The following is a 21,750-nucleotide window of genomic DNA, read 5'->3' as shown; positions in this document are numbered from 1 at the left end:
TTTATTTTGTAAGAATAACTACTAAAATAAAAGACAACATAGCTGCTGAAACAAAATAACATAAAAACACATTTCTTTTATACAAATGACTATAAAAGATAACATAAGAACTACTTAAATGAAAATAACATACCGGCTGAAATAAAAGGACTATTAATACACATTAATAGGACTCCTAAACCAAATTTTAGTCTAAACTTACATTAGCAAGTTATTTGTAGTTATTTTCAAATAACTACTAAACTAAAATATAACATACCCAGTAAAATTTATTTTGTAAGAATAACTACTTAAATGAAAATAACATACCAGCTGAAATCAAAGAACAAAAAATGTGTATTTTTTTCATAAGAACTTCTAAAACAAATAAATTACAGTGAAAGTGAAAGGTCTGTAATTTTCTTCGATTGTGTTTCTATTCCTCTATTGTGTTTGACAAACCTTTATTGTGTTGAAGTTGTGAAATTCACCAGCTCAGTGTGATAAAACACACACACACACCTACATCTACAGTGTTTTGGGCAGATTATCACAAAGAAAAGGAGAGAAGGTTTCTGTGGCATAGTCATATGCCCTTAAGTGGTAACACCCAAATGAGGAAAAAAGAGGAAATTGTGTCAACAAAAATGCATCTTATTGAAAATAACGTGTTGAAATAATGAGGGGAAACATGACGCAAAAATCTTTATTTACTTACCCGGATCCGTCACACTCAATTTCACATGTTTCACAAGATTCTTTTATGTGCAATGATTGTGTGTCACTGCACTTTCCTCCTGTTCTACTCATTTTTGTGATCACATAATGAAGGTATTCATTTTAGGTATGTAACATTATAGAAACTGTAAAGGATTTTTTGAGTGTCTTTTATTACTTTTTTGATATTTATAAACACGTTTTGCACACCTGTTCACATGTAGCATTGTTATTTTACACTTTATTTGTGTACTTTATATTGCTTATGTGAAATCATACTGTAGTACTTCCAAACATGCTGTTGCAACACGCACATTTCCCCCAGTGTGAGATCAATTAAGTCAAATCTAATCTAATCTCTAATCTCATACGTTTTCTTGTAAAAGTGACCAATAGGGGTCATAAAAAAACAACATAAACATTGCTGCATATTGTGTAAAACATAGTAAAACACAAGTATGTGGGTCACCCCTGTATATATGCAATTCAGCTCACAACAAGAGAATGTAAACATGTGAATGTACTTCCCCTCTGGTGCAAATCTGGATTCAACAAAAAAAAGGGGGGAAATGCCGCTCAGCGTCATGTTTGCGCAGCAGGGTCAATGTCATGCTCAACACAAGTGATGCAAACACACACACACACACACAGATAAAAAGGGCTGCAGAGAAGAGAAGGGAAGACAAGAGAAGAGGATGATGAAGATGAGGCTGCTGTGTCTTCAGCTGGTCACCATCTGTGTTTTCCTACAGGTACGTAAACACTGAGTGTGATAGAAATGTAAATTTACATGTGAACTGCATTTTAACTTACAGGTTTATTTTTTAAAGGTACAGTTAGTTTCAGGCAAAGTTTATTTACAGTGCACGATAGAGAACAAAAAAAATCAAGGTTTTTCAAAATACAAAATAATAGTGTAAGTATTCTATAGTACATCCTTTTATATTAAATTCAATTTAAAATTGTTTTATCATGCAACAAAACAATTTATTTAGGAAAGCAAGAGTCAAGTTATGCATGATCTTTACAGTACATACACATATGCGTATATATAATTATTATTATTATAGGTGTTTATATACAGTATATATAGTTGTTTAAAAAAAATTAAAAGTGCTTTACCACTAAATGTGCTGTAAATATATATATATACATATGAATATATATATATTATTTTTTTTAATCCTTACAAATAATGAGAAGATTTGAAAATGATTTCATTACTATTAGAAAATTACAGAGATTATAAATAGTTTCCGTTTGTTTTATTTTTGAAGTAGAAGTTTAAAAAAAAAGTGGTCAAGAAAATTCACCAAAGTATAAAACATTTTTTAATAAATTAATATATAAATATTGTGTCGTTTCTTTACACGTATCCCTGTAAATCACTATATAAATATTATTCTGGGGGGGGGGGGGGGGGGGTTAGATAGATAGATAGATAGATAGATACTTTATTCATCTCACAGAGAAATTCACAGTTCAGCAGCTCCAGAATATGTTACACGATAGAAACATAAGAGGCATGCAAGTCTATGTACAGTCTAAATATAAACTGAAACATATGTATAAAAAAGAAAAAAGATAAAATGTATAAAAAATATAAAGGCGTTAAAAAGAAAGAAGACAACTTGTTTACTTTAGTTTGAAAACACTTAATTATTCAGGTATTACCCATTAAAGTTTGTAAAAAAAAAATCTATTTTTTCATATTTAATATAAAGGTTTAGATCTCTTTTTTTGTGCAATTTCTTTCTAATTCTTCTAATTTGAAGTCCTTCACTATATAATATAGGCTACATTAAGCAACTAAAAGAACACATTTCAGTAGAAGACGTTGAAGTCTTACATCTTAAATGTCCTTGGGGCAGCCTGTGACCAAGCGGGAAATAATTGGGCTTGTAACCGGAGGGTCACATGGTTCAGATCCCAGGACAGGTCAAAGGTTGGGGTCAAATTTTCACTCTCACTGAAAAGTGTGTGTGCAAAAATTAACACCTTCTTTTCTAATCCTCTCTCAGGTGCCTGGATGTTTCCCATCATGCCTCATAAGGGGCTCCGTCGCACACTGTGCCGCCAAGAGGCTGACGTCGGTTCCTGCTCTCCCTCCAGGAATCACGCACCTTTACCTGGAGATGAACCGCATCAGTGAGATAAACTCGACTTCGCTGTCAGGTCTGGAGCAGCTGCAGGAGCTGGACCTGGGAAAACAGACTGTGCCGCTTGTGATCGGGAACAACACCTTCGTAAATCAAAGACGTCTGAAGACACTGATGCTGGACTTCAACGTCGGCCTCCAGCTGGAGCCTCTGGCCTTTGAGGGATTGTCCAGTTTGCAGTCGCTCCACCTGGGTTACTGTTCACTCAATGAGTCCATACTGAAGGGGAACTTTCTGGAGCCGCTCTCCTCTTTAGAGACGCTTAACCTCTTTGGTAACCACATAAAAAGACTCCAGCCCTCCATGTTCTTCGCTAACATGAGCCACTTGAAAGATCTGAACCTCCAGCTCAACAGAATCAACAAACTATGTGAATCAGACCTTGTGGGTTTCCAGGGAAAACACTTCAATGTCATGAAGTTGAACTCAGGATTGAAACTTACTGCAATGTCCAGTTTTGATTGCGGGAATCCTTTCAGGGGAATGTCCTTTCAGACTTTGGACCTGTCCAACAACGGGTTCAGTGTGGATCGATTTAAGCGGTTCTTCACAGCAATTGACGGAACAAAGATCTCCCAGCTCAAACTCTCCGGACACATCGGTAAAGGACTCTCCTTTAATAACCTCCCTGATCCGGACCACACCATGTTTGAGGGTTTAAAGAACAGCTCAGTCCTCGATTTGGACCTGTCCAAAAACAGAATATTTGCACTGCAGCCGGAAGTTTTTAGTCCACTGAGAGACGTCGTGAATATTGACATTTCCCAAAACAGAGTGAATCATATTCACAAAAATGCCTTCAAAGGTCTTCAAGGTCACTTAAACAAGCTCAAATTGTCACACAACCTGCTCGGGGAAATCTACTCTTACACGTTTGCTTCTCTGACAAACCTGGAAGTGTTGGATTTGTCTTACAATCACATCGGTGCACTGGGTTATGATTCATTTCGGGGACTTCCCAAGCTCAAGACATTGCTTTTAACAGGGAACGCTCTACGAGACGTAGGTTTCCCGGCGTCTTTACCGACTTTAGATTATCTCTTTTTGAACGACAACAGGTTGGCGCCCTCGTCAGTGAGCAGCGTCGCTAAGTTTGCCAGTAACATTACACACCTGGACATTAGAGACAACAGATTGAAGGACTTGGGGGACGTTTACACGCTTGAGACTCGGCTGAAACGCCTGCAGTATCTCTCCTTTGGAGGAAACACAATCAGGTGGTGCACACAAGGTTCATCGATCGGTCCAAATGATCTCCAACACCTGGATCTTCACAGCAGCTCCCTGCAGACCGTTTGGTCACAGGGCACATGTCTGAACATGTTCGACAGTTTTGGACGTGTGGAAGTTCTGAACTTGAGCTTCAACGGGTTGCGGTCTCTTCCTGAAGGCATCTTTAAGGGTCTTGCATCAGTCCGTTTCATGGACCTCTCGTCCAACGCCTTGACATATCTCCAGCCTGACGAGTTGCCCAAAAGTCTGAAGGTACTTAACCTCGCCGACAACTTCATCGCCTCCCCAGACCCGGCTGCTTTCCGCTCCCTCAGCTTCCTCGATCTGACCATGAACCGATTCCACTGTGACGCCAACCTGAAGAACTTTCTGACGTGGATGAACCAGACCAACGTGACCTTCCAGAGTCCTGTTGAGGAGCTTAGATGTGAATTTCCTGCTGCTTTTCGTAATACTCCCTTATTGCAATACTCTGCTCAGGTCACACTGCAGGAAAACCACATAACAAGTCAAGTTCTTTTATAGTTTTTATATATTTTCTTAGTATGTCTTACCTTAGTTAATATCTTAGTAACTGTATCTTAGTATAGGCTGTGGATCTCTGTTCACAGCCTATACTAAGATACAGTTACTAAGATATTAACTAAGGTCGTCACACATATTGTTATTACAACATCGTGATGGAATATTGTTCAATATTGTGAGGCTCATAAATCAAGCCATCCATTATGTATCTGGTTTCTTTATAGGTTTGCATGTGCAGCAGATGGCAACGTTGCGCCACAAATTGAAAGGCTGTTAAAAGCCAGATTTGAAAAAAAGTCTTGCGTAAAGCACCTTAAGGGATACTTGCTTAAATGTACAAGTATCTTACCAGAAAATGACTTTGGTAGAAGTTGAAGTCACTTTTTTTATAATATTACTTAAGTAATCGTCTTAAAGTATATGACGTTTATTGTACTCAAGTATCAAATGTCATTTTCTGATATAAAATGTATTTAAGTTTTAAAAGCGTGTGAATGGGTGAAAACTGTAGTGTAAAGCAGCTAATTGAGACCAGAAAAGCTCTGTATAAATAAAGACCATAATACAAACTCTTCTTCTTCTGATTTTTCATCTGTAGAATCCACAGCCCACGCACCAAAATGTCCTCCCTGGTCTTTCCAATCCAATACAAATTTATTTCTATAGCACAAAAGGGAAACTTGAGTAAAAGTACAAGTATGTTACCAGAAAATGACTTTGGTAGAAGTTGAAGTCACTTTCTCCCCATGTTTCCTCTTTTCTGAGTAATGGTTTCGTACATTTTTGGCCATTTTTAGTGTTGTTTGATAAATTCTGTACTGTATATTTATTATGAACCACTCTATGGTAATAAAACAAATTATTTTTCATAGTAGCACCATTCTAATCATACAGACGTCAGTTGGCCTAGAAATGTCATTTAAGTTCCTCTCAAAACTAAATTTGAATTTCCTATTCAGTGTCAAAAATGACTCTTTATTTGTTTTTCGAGTTTTATAACTAATTTCTTTAGTTATAAATAGTTATAAATAGTATAATAATAATAATAATAATAATAATAATAATAGGTACTAATTAGTACCTATTATTATAGTTTTTGCCTGCCAATCTATTACTCCACACTCCAAACCAGTAGGTGGCGGTAATGCAATGAGGAGCGGCCGTGGTTGCCATAACTGATTTTGGCTTGTTTGACCCCTCCGCGCTACCGTAGTTGATTTGCAGGCGCGTATCTCGGATCTCCTGGTCCTGGCTACGAATGCTAAGCTAGTGTCAGCTAACGTCTTTTAAATCTAAAGTACCTGAGCCAGTTTCCTTTTTCTTTTTAATGGAGAGTGTCAATGCTAAATACGTGTCCCAGAAAATCAGTAAAACCAGATGGAAACCAGTATCACATTCGACTCTGCAGCAGCCGGACATCTTTGCGACCGGCTCGTGGGACAATGAGGTGGGCAAGTTGACAGTTGTTAATATTGACGCTGAATTGAATTGAATGAACTGAATGAACTTTACTTTTAATATCAACTTTAGGTGATATTTTAGCTTCATTTCGCGATTGTGGGGCTAAGCAGTCCAGTAACTTTCAGATAATGACTGAAGACATGTTATGAATCGTTGAGTGTGAGTTTGGCGTGAATATCGAGCACTAACATGTTATATTTGCTGCAGGAAACATTAAACTATACATGTTCATGCCTGGCTAGCATGTAGTCATACAAGTCTAGACTTAGCTGATATATTACCGAAGACGAGGTAGATTATTGGTAGTAAGTGGTAAAAGGAGGACTCAGAATTAAACTTTTACCTTGAGTCATCTCTGAAACACGCAGAACATTTGTTTTTGAAGTAGCACATCAGTTTATTTTATTAGTGTTCTTGTGATTGCCTTGGGTTTTTAAAAGCTCCCTTGTATGTTGAATTGGTTTATGTATGGGTAGATGTATTTAAAAGGTGTTTTTATATTTGTATAATGTCTTAGTACAACTGAGTTAAAACAACCACTGCTGCATGTAAGACGCATTTTGATTTGTTAATTGTCAGATAAATGTGTTGGAGTTGTTAATAAAAATGTTTAAATCAAGATTGTAGTGGTGTTTAGATGTTTATTTCTTGAGTAAAAGTATATAAAGTTTCTTTCCTCCAGTAAACACTCTGGTAATGTGTTTATTGCAGAACAACAAGCTATCCCTCTGGTCCATTGGGAACCATGGAAGTCCTGGCATGGATGATGGTTTTGAAGGAGAACCACAGCTTTTATGTGAACACAAGCATGATGGAGATGTTCTAGACCTTCAGGCAAGTTTCCTAACTCAAAACAAATTAATTTGCTTACGATGTTTCCTGTCAGGTGAACATAAGTATAATATAGAGCTGCAGCTAATGATTATTTTCATAATCGATTAATCTGTCGATTATTTTCTCGATTAATCGTTTGGTCCATAAAATATCAGAAAACCTTAAAAAATGTTGATCGGTGTTTGTCAAACCTGGAAATGATGATGTTCTCAAATGTCTTGTTTTGTCCACAAACCAAAATGATTGACTTTTAATGATTTCTTTGTTTTCCAGAGCAAAGAAATGAAGAAAATATTCATATTTAAGAAGTTTAAACAATTGAAAATCTTGTTTTAATCATGAATAAAGCTTCAAACCGATTCATCGATTATCAAAATAGTCGTCGATTATTTTAGTAATCGATTAATAATCGATTCATCAATTAATAGTTTCAGCTCTAGTATTATACACTTCAAATGTTGTAGATTATTTCTGCCCTCATTGTTGGATGAGAGCTAGTCATTTTGACTTTTTGTCAATTAAAAAAAACATATGTGACACAGAAGGATATAAAGCTACAAGGCTTATTTCCCTTTTGTTCTGTATTATTTTGCAGTTTTTGGATCAAGACAGAATCGTCACAGCATCGTCGACTGGAGCCGTCAGCATCTACCGCCACCACCCAAACAGTCAGGTATAGATGTTTATACCCTCAGTGTCCTTGAGGAATGGCTAAATATAAGAAAATGGCCCCACAAAAGAACGTGGCGCAAATAATTTATCTAATTTCATATTTGATCTTCCATCTCCTTTGATTTCAGACAATGTCTGTTTCTCAGCACTGGGCGAGAACACATCGCTACCCATGTGACAACGCCCCCTGTACTGGTGTGGTGTGCAGCAGCCCCGAGATCGTCTCGGTCGGTGAAGACGGCAGGATCATCGTCTTCAGAGCCGACCAGGAAGAAGTGATTCGAACCATAGGTGAGGATGAAAATTTAACTAAAGTTGAATTTCTGTGAACAAAATGGCTGACATGTTGTTTTTTTTGGACCGTCGTTGCCAGAAAACGCAGACAGCAGCACGATTCACGCTGTGACGTACCTGAGGACAACAGAGATTTTGACAGTGAACTCTATCGGACAACTCAAGCTGTGGGATTTTAGACAACAGAGCAACTCACCATCACAGATTCTCTCCCTGTTAGTTATACACACACAAAAAACTACACTTCAAACATGTTTTTGTTTTTTTTCTATTCTTTACCTATTCTTTCATTATAAACAATAATGACGTGTTTATTCTTCTCAGGTCAGGAGATAGAGTTCCTCTACACTGTGTGGACAGACATCCAAACCAGCAGCACATTGTGGCCACAGGAGGCCAGGACGGCATGCTCTGTGTCTGGGATGTGAGACAAGGCAACGCTCCCTTCTCACTCATGGAGGCACACTCTGCTGAAAGTAAGAGCTCATTGTGACCAGATAAATTATTTAACCAGATTTTATCGAAACATTATTGGTTTTAATTAGTTTTGTATAGGAATGTGTATAAAAGATATGATTTTTGTCCAGTGTGGGAGGTCCACTTCCACCCAACCAACCCAGACCATCTGTTCACCTGCTCAGAGGACGGCTCGCTGCTGCACTGGGAAACATCCTCACCTTCAGACATGCCCTCCTTCCTACAAGGCAAGCCTCAATATTACATGTTCCCTATTCATTTAGCTAAAAGAGAGATGACGAGCTTCAGAAAAATTGTATTTTAAAACCTAATAAAATAACAAATTTGGTGTTTTACTTGCCTTAAGGACAATTGAGCTTCTGTTGTAATAATAAGCGACAGCTAAATCATACATATTAAGAGGATATTTGAACATGCCATATTTAGAAACAATGATTAATTGATTACTAAATTAAACACCAACTATTTTGATTTGTGATTAATGAAATCATTCAAAATAAATTTTCATGTGTGGACAAACATTTGAGAACCATTATTTCAAGGTTTGGGAAACACCCATAAAGTTTTTCAACATGTTCTGACATGTTATGGACCAAACAACTAAATCAACTCCTCCAGAAAATAGTACAAGTTGATTATGAAAATAATCATTAGTTGCAGCCCGTCATATCCCTAACAGCTCCCCTAAAGTGACCACAAAATCACTGTACATGTACAGCAATCACAATTACTTCAATGTAATATGTGTAATGACATTATTTCCAGGTGGCAGGAACAACAGTATTGTGTCTCGCAGTGCGATGGCTCCAGCTGGAGGCAACCAGTCGCTCATCAGCGCCTGGTTGAGCGGAGACACCAGTAAAGCACGCCTGGAAACCACTCACATGCTGCCCAGCCAGACGCTGTCGGTCAACAGCCTGGACGTGCTCGGACAGTGTCTCGTCTGTGGGACAGACGAAGAGGCTATTTTTGTCAACAGACAGATCCCAGTTTGAAAGAGTTATATGGTCAAAAATGTGTATTTGCAGTCGATTATTGTCACAACCTTGGATTTGTTGTCTACTCTCCCAGTGTAATTTTTTTTCTGTTATGTTTCTTACATGTTTGGTTTTTTTTGTTCATGCATCCAAGGATCATCTTCACTCAAGGATTTTGTAAACCATTCCCAGCAGAGTATTTTAATTCAGCAGTACTTTTCATATGGATGCGTGTTAAAATGTTTTGAAATAAATAAAAAGCACTAAACAACAAACAAGTTCATAAAATGTTTTTACAGACTTTTCCTTACATGCCAAGTTTAAATTACCACTGCTAGTATTTCATTAATCGGATTATGAATGTCTGAGAATCACAGGTTCAGAGGAGGTGTGAGCAGGAGAGAATGCATCCGGGCAACTCGTAAAGTTTCACCACAGTGTCAACAAGTAGGGTTTCTGGAATTTCTTTTCAAATTAAAATACGTGTACGGCAAAATAGTTATCCATAGTAGGGGACTTTCTTTAATATATTAATTTAAATTTGCTTAAAGGAACTTTACGAATGTTGCGATAAATAATTTCGTCCGTTGACGCGTGAGGTAATAATTCTATAGTTATAGCAGTATTTTATTGTGAAAGAAGGGGAAGTTTTCCGTGTCATTCCTGTGTCTCGGTTGTCGCTCCAGTGTGTTACTTGTCATTCAGACATCCCAGGAATTCAACACGACTAGCAACTAGCAACCTGCTCGCCACAACCAGGACATTGTGAGACTAATTCGCGTGTTCTCGTCGCCGATTAGACGTCGAGTAAAGGTTTGTGTCGTCGAAGCGGGACGAGCGTCGAGGGAAGCGGTCGTCTACAGACACGGGTGAGTTGTCAAAACACAATGCTAACGAGCTATCATGCTAATTCCCAACCTGTTGTTGAATTAGCTTAGCAGCAGCAGCAAATGGATGCCTTTAAGGCACACAGGCCCGCGGAGGAAACAGCTGCGCCGTTAGATTCAATGCCGAGAAAAACAAGACAACCGCACACTGCGGCATGTTTCGGTCGCCAAATGTCGGAGGTGTTTATCTTAAAATTAGCCATAAAAATGGGGGTTAAATGTTAGCATCCTCGACGCAGGAGGTTTATCGTTAAAGTAGCAGCGAGCTGTTAGCCGACTGTGCTAACGACGCGAGCAGCAAGTGCACGAGCGAAGGTTGTTATTTTGATTATGGGGCTCATAATCTTGTATCTTAATGTCAGTAAATAATAAAAAATAAAAGTATGTGGTGAAATAAACACAGTTTAGTGGGGAAAATATTGTTAATGGTTCTAAATTGCGTATTATCAGTGAAGCGTGTCGTGCTATCTGTGATTACTATTCAGCAATTAAATCCACCTGTCAATGATGCTTCATTTGATTTGTGTAGTTTCAATACATTTTGCACTTTCCTTTGGTTGTTACTTGGGCTGCAACGATTAATCGATTACTACTTTTATCGTCAACTATTTTGATAAGTGATTATTCGGTTTTAGTGTTTTTTAAATAAACAAAACAAGTTTTCTGATTTTTCAGCTTATTAAATGTGAATATTTCCTGGTGTCTTTGCTCCATATTACAACAAAGTCATTAAAACTGAATAATTTTAATTCGTGGACAAAAGACGTTCAAGAACATCATCTTTCCTAGGTTTGGTAAACACGGATGAACATATTGACATTTTATGGACCAAACAAGTACTCGATTAATAGAGATGATTATAATCGACAGTCGATTATGAAAATAATTATTAGTTGCAGCCCTAGTTGTTATTGTACATCACTCATTCCCACAGGATCAACCTTTTACTTAAACATGATGTGTAATTGTTTTAAATTACATGCACAGAATGAAGTTATGATTCATGACATTGGAATATCTGACCTACTTATCCAAAATTATAATTAGGTGTTACAGAATTAGCCGTAAAAAACAAGTTCAGTGTCACGGGATATGCACAAATTTGCTCTTAAGTTACATGTTGTGAATTGGGTCACAATAGTTTGTCGTCTTTAACAAAAAGAAACTCGGACACTGTGTACAAATGTTTGAGAAACACTGCTTTGTATGTTGGCTTTGCGTCGTGTTGCTTAGTTTGTAGTACCTAGTAAGATCCTAGATGCTCAGATTGCCTGTGTTAGTATGCACAAATGATTTGATGAATTAATGAAACAATTAATCGACTCAAAAATGATTTCCTGACCAATAAACTCTTTACTCCTAATGCTTATCTGTTGGTGTCAGTTAATTATTACTGTCGGCATCTCATTTGTCCAACCTGTTAGGTAACATGACAATGCACTCTGGATTCCTACTCATCACGGATTTGTTTCTTTGTGCGTTTCCTTTCAGGAGGATGCCAGTGTGAAATCCAACCGTGGACAGACTGAGTGACAGCCTCTTCATCCGCTTCGTTGTCGTCATACATGCTTTTACATGAAGAGAGGGGAGAAACCCGAAGGATACAGACAGATGAGGCCCAAAACGTTCCCCGCGAGCAACTACAGTGGCAACAGCCAGCAAATGCTGCAGGAAATAAGGAATAGCCTGCGCAACTTGCCCAAACCTTCAGACCCACCTAAAATGGACACAAGTGGAGCTGGGAAAGGGCTTTCAGAGGATCCAAGGCAACAATGGCGCTGCAGCAACCCTAAAAACCCACACCATAAGGCCCTGCAGGAGATCCGGAAATCCCTCATGCCTTTTGCAAATGAGCCCAACACTTCAGGGCCTGAGCTGAACAAACACATGTCGCTGGAAGGCCCGTGTGCTGGGTTTGAGGAGGTGAGACAAGTGTTTTTGTATGTTATGTGTTGCTAAAACAGGTTGTAGTTCAGCATTACAGAGAAATGTCATTCTGTACATAACTATGTAATGGAGCATAATCACACGACGCACTTTGTTTTGGTGAGAATTATTTGGGAAATGACAAGTATGAAAAGTGGAATGACAAGCTTGTGCGGTTGAGAATACAAAAGTGTTTTTCTCACCTGGCAGTTGCCACTTGTGTTGAGCCAGTGTGAGTAAAACAGGTACGACCGTAATTAAAAAGTTTGGAATTAATTTATTATTTTACAGTTGTTTTACTGGAAATTATAAACGTTGTTCATATTTTAATTTAGTAATTTCTTAAAGATAATGTAAAGTATCTAGTCCTGTAATGTGAGGCTTTGCTAATACGATGATTACAAATATAACAATTATCAATACAAATGACATTTTATTCATTGAGAAACAAATGTATTGATCAAGAAAATGATGTGTGTGCAACTTTCCCAGCTTGCGAATGTAATAAACCCCAAACTAAATTTGTTTACAGCATGTTTACAACAAAAAATTAAAAAAAATGTGTCTACAGCCCAACTGCCGCAGTCTGGGGGTGCCTTTAGACTACATGGGTAAGGTGACGTACCAGGACTCGATGAGGGAACAGATGGCTGTCAACAACCCCAACACGACAGGCCTGAAAGCCCCAGGTATGTGAGCAGTCCTCTGGGACGAGCTGCTTCTTCTTCTTCTCTTTTATCCTCCATCCAGACAGGCGTGTTCTGTTTAGCCTCTATATTGTTCGTAGGATTTCAGGGCTTTCGCTTGAAGAAATGACAATGCGTTCTTAGAAAAGAGTGCAAGTCACTGCATCATTGAATGAAAGACGTCGACTTGAATTTAGGTCCATGGTTTTTTCACAAAAAATGCTCTTCAGTGTGATCTAACTCGATGTTGCTCAACCCTGGTGCTGGGGACCCACTGCCCTGCATGCTTTAGACATTTCCTGGCTCCAACACACCTGATTCAAATGGTCAGCTCGTCATCAAGCTCTGCAGAAGCCTGATAATGAGCCATTTATTTGAATCAGGTGTGTTGGAGCCAGGAAACGTCTAAAACATGTCGGGTTAAGAAACAGTTTTAAGTATTTTGTGTGTCTGTTTTTTTCGACCACTGCCCTGAATTAAACCCATAATAATACTGTTCTACTGCATATACCCAGGTATATACAGCGTGTGTACCTTAGTTTGAGAACCATGGACCTACAGGATAAAGAAAGCAGAGTTGAACAGACTGTATATGATAACAAACCACATCACAAGTTTATACGATCATTTTGGATGAGAACACTTTAGTGTTACCATAACAAGAGTTTTTATTCACTGAAATTCCATAAACCTTGTGACTTTATATGTGTAAAGTTCCAAAATGTTTCCCTGTCCACAGGTGCTTCCCATATGCAACAGTCTGTGCTGAGGAGGCCGAGCTGGAAAGGCTCTAAGGAGTCGTTGGCCCCTCGACATGGTCCTATGATGGTAGATGGTATGATGTACCGCTCTGACAGCCCCGGACCTCCTGCTGCCTTCCCGCAGGGTCACCCTGCTAACAACCAGAGAGGCAACCCTCCACCAAATCGCGGGGCCATGCCTGGGACAACGTCCTGGGACAGCAACCCATCAACCAAGCGATACTCTGGGAACATGGATTACCTGGTGCCTCGGATCTCTCCAGTGCCTCAGGGGGCCTGGCCTGATGGATATCCAGCTGCAGCATCTCAGAACCAGCGTGGGATGAGTCCAGTGTCTGTGGGCCACCAGCCCATCATAATGCAAAGTTCTGGAGGTAGTAAGTTCAACTTTCCCTCCAGCTGGTCTCAGAATGGCTCCCCACAGCCAGACTACATGGCTGGCAGCAGCCGACAGCCGCCTCCACCATATCCGGTCAACCAGAGCAGCCGGCACAGTCCTACAGACCAGCAGTTACAGACAGGCGGACCTTCATCTTCTCCCTCTTATGTCAATGGTGGAAACATCCCTCAGTCCATGTTGGTACCCAACCGCAACAGTCACAACCTTGACTTGTGCAACTTAGGCCCTCCTCAGTCCTGGTCCCAACCGCCTCTGGTCTCTAACCAACCACAGTCGTCGTCCGGCAACAGCAGCAACCAGGATCTGTCCCCGTCATGGCAGCACAACAAGCCGGTCCACTCCAACTCCTTCAACAGCCACCAGCTGAACGGCAGAGCGCCTCATCCGTCCAGCTCCCAACCCTCCGCCACCACGGTCACCGCCATCACCCAGGCTCCCATCCTGCAGCCAGTCAAGAGCATCCGCGTTCACAAACCTGAGCTACACACCGCCGTTGCCCCCACACACCCGCCATGGCTGCAGCAGGCTCCACCCCCTGCAGCTGCGCCTGCCTATCCAGAACCTCCAGCTCCTGTCTCTCAGATCCCTGTAGTAGCAGAAGTACCCAGCTACCAGGGTCCTCCCCCGCCTTACCCCAAACACCTCCTCCAGCAGGCTGCAGCACCCTTCCCTCCTGCGTACGATCCAGGCGTGAATAAGCTCAGCTCAGGAAGGGACGACCCCATGGAGGAGGAGGGCTGCAGCAGCAGCAGCGGAGGTGGTGATGGTTCCAGAGACAAGGCGGCAGAAAACCCTAAAAGTTCTACACCGACAGAGAAGGAGAAGAAACAGATCACGACATCGCCCGTTCCCGTGCGCCGTAACAAGAAAGACGAGGAGAGGAGGGGAGAGTCCGGCAGAGTGGCTCTGTACTCGCCTCAGGCCTTCAAGTTCTTCATGGAGCAGCACGTGGAGAACATCCTGAAGAACCATCAGATGCGGATAAGGAGAAGGAAGCAGCTGGAAAGTGAGATGCAAAGGGTGAGGAATGAATAACGACCCCTGAGAAGGAATATATTCACAATTTACGATACAATCTTCTTGATCTTTTTATGCTATTTTCCTACTTTTTTCCACCTCAGCTATCTTGTCAACACTGTATTATCTGTCTCTGAAATGTCTTTATTGTATATATTCACTTTTTTTCTGAGCTGTTCTTTCTCTTCCCGTCTCTCCTCGCTTTCACTAACAGCTGATCTAAAAAAGGTAAAGGTATCTCTGCTGTCCTGTGACACAGAATAGTCCACACACACATCAATTATTCAAGTAAGCTGCTGTTGAGTCTGTTTTTTTCCTGTATTTTAACTGCACTACATGTTACTTTTGAAATGCATGCCATGGACTTCATCTCACTGATAATGTCTTGTCTTGTTTTGGACTAAAAGGATAATGGTAAAAATATCTGTTGCACTCTGTTTCATTTGCTTGTGTTTTTCCTCTTAATCACTTGTCTCATCACGAGTGTATTGTATGTGTTTTATGGGCTTTTTTGATACAATAATTTCAGATGAACTCACTCTACTCTGTCCTGTGCTCAGGTGGGTTTGTCTCCAGAAGCCCAGGAGCAGATGCGCATGATGCTCTGTCAGAAAGAGTCCAATTACATCCGGCTAAAGAGGGCAAAGATGGACAAGTCCATGTTCAAACGGATCAAGACCCTGGGCATTGGCGCTTTCGGCGAGGTGTGTTTGGCCAGAAAAGAGGACACGGGCGCGCTGTACGCCATGAAAACGCTCCGTAAGAAGGACGTGCTGCTGAGGAACCAGGTGGCCCACGTGAAAGCGGAGAGGGACATCCTGGCTGAAGCCGACAACGAGTGGGTGGTGCGCCTCTACTACTCCTTCCAAGACAAGGACAACCTGTACTTTGTCATGGAGTACATCCCGGGAGGAGACATGATGAGCCTCCTCATCCGGCTCGGCATCTTCAAAGAGGAGCTGGCTCAGTTTTACATCGCAGAGCTCACCTGCGCCGTGGAGAGCGTCCACAGGATGGGCTTCATCCACCGGGACATCAAACCTGACAACATCCTCATCGACAGAGACGGACACATAAAGCTGACCGACTTTGGACTTTGTACCGGCTTCCGTTGGACACATGACTCCAAGTATTACCAGAGTGGTTAGTGTTACTTTTTATTTTCCAGACCAGAGTGAATTCTGATTTGTGAGATCGGTTAGAAATGGTACCCAACACAGTGAATTTGTGGATGAGATTCAGCTGTAGAGGGCGCCACTTTACTCCATGGTTGTTTGGCTTTGGCAGGTTGCTGTGTTAGGGCTCAGGGTGGTTATTAGCAAAAAGCTGTTTTTTTTGTTACATATCGTGTATATATGTCCGATCTAAGGCCACATAGTGAAGTGACAGAACAGATGAGTGGGAAAAAAAGTCACACAAGTCACCTTAGCCTAGTCGCCTTAGATTCTCCTCCATAGATTAAGGAGAAGGCAGTCATAGTCATCTTCAGGAGTTTAGCTGAAGGCAACAGGACTTACTTGAGTAAAGGTAAAGATCTTTCACCTCTCATTCAAGAGGCTTCTTCTGGAAATAGTAAAGTTTTTTTGTTTTTGTTGTTGAAAAGTTTTCAGCAAACACTGCTGTAGTATACATGTCATGCCTCTATTTAGCACTGTAACAGAAATACACCAAAACCATAGAGCATGTGGGTAAAGCTTGTGCTGTTATATACAAAATCTAAAGGTGGTGTTCTGAGATGTTTTCACCCCAGGAACCATTTACTTAAAATCAACGTTTTAGGACTCCAAAAAATGCAGGTTCCATGTGGAAAAACGCTGATATGATACAAATTTACTTCCTTAACTTAATTCAAAATCAAAAATCCAGGTATTCAGCCTCTGAAGGCTCATGAAGTAAAATAATTCATGTCCCATAAAGACTATATACAGTATCCAGCCTTCAAAGACTGAGTATATGGATTTTTTTGGTCTCTTGGATGAGAGGTGAAACGTGTTCCATTTAACTCAAGCCAGTCCAGTTAACTCCTGATGATACATCAGCTGTCAGAAATCCAAATGTGCTGCTGATGCGTCATGTAGGACAAGAGTGATAACAGTCAGGGTAAAGAAACTGACCCCCTGTACTACTCTGGGATCTTCTCCTCTCCAGGAGACCATGTGAGGCAGGACAGCATGGACTTCAGCAAGGAGTGGGAAGACCCGGCTAACTGCCGCTGCACCGACCGCCTCAAGCCACTGGAGAGGAGGAAGGCCCGTCAGCACCAGCGCTGTCTGGCCCACTCACTCGTGGGGACGCCCAACTACATCGCACCTGAAGTGCTGCTCCGAACAGGTACACGACACACGTTTATCTCTGACGCACAATACCACACTCAAGTCAAAGGCAGAGCGTTGTATGAACGTGTTGACTCTCGTCCAGGTTACACTCAGCTGTGTGACTGGTGGAGCGTCGGCGTCATCCTGTATGAAATGGTCGTCGGGCAGCCTCCTTTCTTGGCGACCACGCCTCTGGAGACGCAGCTGAAGGTATGTGTGACACCCGGCGCTGAAATGTCGAGTATCCGCCGCTGTCGTCGTCATTGTTTTTGTTTTAACACCCGGTGTCTCTCTGTGCTGGGAACCAGGTCATAAACTGGAAGAGCTCGCTGCACATTCCCCCTCCGGCCAAGCTCAGCCCCGAGGCGTCGGATCTCATCGTCAAGCTGTGCCGCGGCCCCGAGGACCGGCTCGGCAAGAACGGCACGGACGAGATCAAGGCCCACCCCTTCTTCAGGGCCATCGACTTCTCCAGCGACCTGCGGCAGCAAGCGGCGCCGTACGTCCCCACCATCGCCCACTCCACGGACACGTCCAACTTCGACCCCGTGGACCCGGACAAGCTGTGGAGCAGCGAGAGCGACGGCGAGGACGACCTCAACGACACGCTCAGCTGCTGGTTCCGCAACGGCAAGCACCCGGAGCACGCCTTCTACGAGTTCACCTTCCGCCGCTTCTTCGACGACAACGGCCACCCGTACAGCTGCCCCAAGCCCATTGAGTACGAGGAGGGCGACGAGGACGAGGCCGAGGCGGAGGGCGCGGCGCCGGAGGCGGCCGGGAGCTCTGCCTCCCAGGGCCGAGACCTGGTTTATGTGTAGAACCTGAGCTCACGGGGGGCGCGTGTGCGCGCGTGTTTGTGTGTGTGTGTACATACTGAGTGTGAGAGTGCGTGTGAGTGGAGGGGGTTACAACAGAACAGCATTTATAAAAAAACATAAGTCTGAGTTAGGGCTGAAAACCACGCTTATTTTTGTCGGAAAAGGTTGAAAAAACTTCAAAATAATGAAACTGTTTGAAGGATTTCCTTGTTTTTTTCCATGGAAGACACTACAAGTTTTGTGGAAAACGCACACATTTTCCATCTCGCTGGGAGTGAAATGAGAGGAACGCGAGCATTTAGTTTTTTTTTTTCAGTGTTTGTACGATAAATATGAAGCAGGTTTTTATCTTCGCTTAAGACGGCAAACAAACGTGACGCTTGTGGAAAAGGTCACAGAATGTGTCAGTCGTCGCCTAAAGGTTTAATCTGACTGCAGCTAAGGATTATTTACAGTGTACGACGTTTGCTTTGTTTATGTGAAGGCACACTTTATTGTTTTTAAAGATGTTATAGAAGCTGCGATGTATCGTATGAGCAATAGTCTAACCCAAACCAGAAGTTCTTAAAATGTTCTTTCTCCGGTGAGGAAAAAAAAAGTTTTCCTTGGAACAATTGTTTAAATATTCTTAATTGGGTCTCATTCACTTATTTCAGTTAGAAAGAAATGTATGAACCAGCTCAGATTACAAGATTAAACCTGTATTTACTATTCCTCCTAATCTGAAAGCCTTGGAAAAAAAGTACAAAAACTAAACTTAAAAGCACTGACTTTTCGTGTTTTACATTATCTTGAAAGAAAAACTTCATATTGTCACGTTGAACAAGGTTTAACCAGCTGTTTTGTGACCTGAATTATCATCAGTGAGTCATTTTTGTAATTGAACAGGATGGAAAAATTAAAGAAGAGGTGATTTATGTTCAGTGTGGAACAGAAAACGTTTGGATTTCAGGGTAAAATTGGCGTTTGTGCAGTTGTGAGTCAAATGTATGGTACAGTGTTTTTTCTGCAGCGTCAAGAGAGTTGAAAGTTCGCATTAAGTTGGTTGCGTTCCATTTTATTCGTACGTCGGAACTGGGAGTGACGCTCGGCCACGGACAGTGTAGCAACGTAAATATTTAACGGTACGACGCGTACGACTGATTTAACGTAACACAGACGTGACGGAAGTGAAAGTGTTTTTACTCGTGTAGCAGTCGTTTTACAGTCTCTACGCTGTTGGGGGTTTGTGAGAAAGCGGAGCGGGAAATCCACTTACAGTTGAAACATTGTTTGACTGGATCGTACGTCAAACAATGACAAAACACTATGTGTCATTGAAATGCTTCACTGTAAATGCTGATAAAGCAAAGACATAACACACAAACACAGCTTTTTTTCCCCCTTGCCGAGTGCTTTCAATCTTCTCTTGAATGTGTGAAAGGTCCACTGTAAATATGCTGAGTTTTAGATAATAACAGTAATAATGATAAATCAGGTGAGCTCTCCTTTAAAAACCCCTTTAATTTATTTAAGAAAAGTGTAAGTGGTGATGTTTTAAGTGTAAATGCTGTTTGAGTGGGAATTTCTTTGCTGGATTTACTTAAATTTTATTGGTAAATGAACAAAAAGTGTCTTAATTTATATTGTAACGTGGGTGGGTTTATTGTTAGTGTTGTGACAGGGATAAAAAATGCTCTAATGGTTGATTGCTGTGCCTTTTTTTTCCTTTAACCAAATATAAAAAGGGTTATTAATAATAATAATAATAATAATAAGAGTGGCATTTTTAATGGACAGTAGCACGATTGATTGATTCCCAGTAGGTTTTTGTTTTTATTTTTCTAATTTATACCTGAATTGTATTTATAAATTAAGTTGTACACAGTCGATGTAAATATTTCCTCTTATCCCTGTCGAGCTGATTCTTCCTTTTTTATTATGTCGTGTTTCTTAGGGCAGGCCCTCGTCAGTGTCCACTGCTGCTGCCTCCTGTCTTTATGTTTATGTCATGTAGTTTTTTACGTCTCATAAATTTATTATTTTATTTTAAATCACTGCATCTGCAAAAGACGCTAAATCGAACAAAAAAACGGCTCCAGTTTGTCATTGTTCCTTTGTTTTTTATTCACATTTTAGTCTCATTTCTCAACCAAAGCACTACATCAGTTTTTTGGGGGTTTTAAAATTCATCCTTCTTTAGTTTCTGTCGTTTCTGTCTTTGTGTAAACACCACTTTTTTTTTATCAAAAAGAGGAAAACACTAACTGCTCTCCCTAACAACGTCGTCATGGTGATGATAATGACAGTTATTTCTCTTTGTGAATGTAGTTGCTGTGGACGTTGACGGTGACCACTGGCAGCATTCTGCACTGGTTTCTTTTGTTTGTGTGTTTTTCATTGTTCTGTTCAGTTGAGAGAGTTTTTATTTTTGTGTACATTGTTGTTGCTCTGGGGGAAAACGGGGACGAGGGTGATCAATAAAGAACGTAAAATACATCCACACAAGTGACCTGGTTGTATCGTTATTTGTAGCAACCCACTGGAATACAGAGATTAGATGAGGGATTAGAGCTCCACGTTTACAGTTCTCATCATTCACTGAATTGTAGTTTATTTTATCAATAAAAATGAGGTCTGTATGATGTCAAAATATACACAAAAAAGGTTCTTTTTTGAGTTATAGATCATCAGTATATAGTGAAATTAAAATGACTGGATAATTAAAACCTAAATCATTAAGATATTTAACAGATTATTAAAACTTCCCAACTTCACAGAAAGTAAATAAAATGATCCTTGCCTTCACAAGCTGCAAAACTACCGAAATGTAGTTATGTTAATGTTTAATGGGCTATTTTGGTTACTTGTTAATATTCCTTTTTTTTAAAACTATGTAGCCTCACAGTGACAAAGCAATTTTTTACTTTTTTTTCTCCAATTAACAGTTTAGTTACTTGACTATTTATTTATTTTTTTATCTTTGATTAAATGAGTGAAAACTAAACAAAAACTTACTAGTTTGTCCTTAAGTCAATGTGTTGATATTGAGGTGTGGCCACCAGAGGGCGCCACACACAGTAAACCGGCCGCCTCTGTAGCACTAACTTTGTCATGGCAAATTAAACCTGCTCAATCAGATTATCGTCATTGATTGCCCAAAACTTTAACTATAGATTAGATTAATCAACTGAATTTTCTTTAATTTAGAGATTTTTAAGAACCTAAACAATCACCATCACAGCCAGTCAAGAGTTATATGTATATTAATAGCTAAAGAACACATTGGTTCTTACCATGACTCAGTCTCTTCCTGCTGGAAACTGGACTTTTCTAACGCACACGCTCTCTCCTGCACCAAAGTCCATGGAGAAAATCTGCCATTTTAACCTCACAGCTCACAGGAGTTGTGGATCCACTGGTGCGTCCATCTGTAAGTTCAAACGTGTTATTTTGGAAATCCTTTCATTTGGATTTTACCCCCAAGTGACACAAACTTACCGAGTGACACAGCAGTGAAGTATAGAAGCAGCAGCTCCTGTGTCCCTGCAGGATAAAAACGCTGCTTTTCTCTATGAGGTTTGGTGCATGTTCATTTTAACAGTCAGGAAATGCTATCGAAGGGTGCAA

At 40.7% G+C, this 21,750-nt stretch overlaps 3 protein-coding genes across 4 annotated transcripts; all 3 read left to right on the top strand.

Moving 5' to 3' along the window:
* Positions 1 to 1,370: 1,370 nt before the first annotated feature.
* Positions 1,371 to 5,329, top strand: LOC131443348 (toll-like receptor 5). The gene is made up of 2 exons (XM_058612888.1): positions 1,371 to 1,448; positions 2,718 to 5,329. The coding sequence occupies exons 1-2, from the start codon at positions 1,392 to 1,394 to the stop codon at positions 4,611 to 4,613; spliced, it is 1,953 nt and encodes a 650-aa protein (XP_058468871.1). The 5' UTR covers positions 1,371 to 1,391; the 3' UTR covers positions 4,614 to 5,329.
* Positions 5,330 to 5,816: 487 nt separating this feature from the next.
* Positions 5,817 to 9,606, top strand: nup43 (nucleoporin 43). Its single transcript, XM_058612898.1, has 8 exons — positions 5,817 to 6,060; positions 6,786 to 6,908; positions 7,504 to 7,581; positions 7,709 to 7,871; positions 7,954 to 8,089; positions 8,199 to 8,350; positions 8,462 to 8,578; positions 9,117 to 9,606. Exons 1-8 carry the CDS (start codon positions 5,941 to 5,943, stop codon positions 9,344 to 9,346), a joined length of 1,119 nt encoding a protein of 372 aa, XP_058468881.1. The 5' UTR covers positions 5,817 to 5,940; the 3' UTR covers positions 9,347 to 9,606.
* Positions 9,607 to 10,013: 407 nt separating this feature from the next.
* On the top strand, positions 10,014 to 20,628 carry lats1 (large tumor suppressor kinase 1). 2 transcript variants are annotated; one of them, XM_058612885.1, is made up of 8 exons: positions 10,014 to 10,197; positions 11,707 to 12,138; positions 12,713 to 12,830; positions 13,567 to 15,008; positions 15,566 to 16,148; positions 17,154 to 17,336; positions 17,424 to 17,530; positions 17,629 to 20,628. In XM_058612885.1, the coding sequence occupies exons 2-8, from the start codon at positions 11,791 to 11,793 to the stop codon at positions 18,139 to 18,141; spliced, it is 3,294 nt and encodes a 1,097-aa protein (XP_058468868.1). In that variant the 5' UTR covers positions 10,014 to 10,197; positions 11,707 to 11,790; the 3' UTR covers positions 18,142 to 20,628. The 2 variants fall into 2 exon arrangements, with proteins under 2 accessions (XP_058468868.1, XP_058468869.1); XM_058612886.1 differs by lacking the exons at positions 17,154 to 17,336; positions 17,424 to 17,530; positions 17,629 to 20,628 and adding an exon at positions 15,220 to 15,233 and having other exon boundaries at positions 15,566 to 15,638.
* The last annotated feature ends 1,122 nt before the right edge of the window (positions 20,629 to 21,750 follow it).

This window comes from Solea solea, chromosome 17 (genome assembly GCF_958295425.1).
Source record: "Solea solea chromosome 17, fSolSol10.1, whole genome shotgun sequence".
NCBI lineage: Eukaryota > Metazoa > Chordata > Actinopteri > Pleuronectiformes > Soleidae > Solea > Solea solea.
This window is presented reverse-complemented; position numbering and strand designations above follow the sequence as displayed.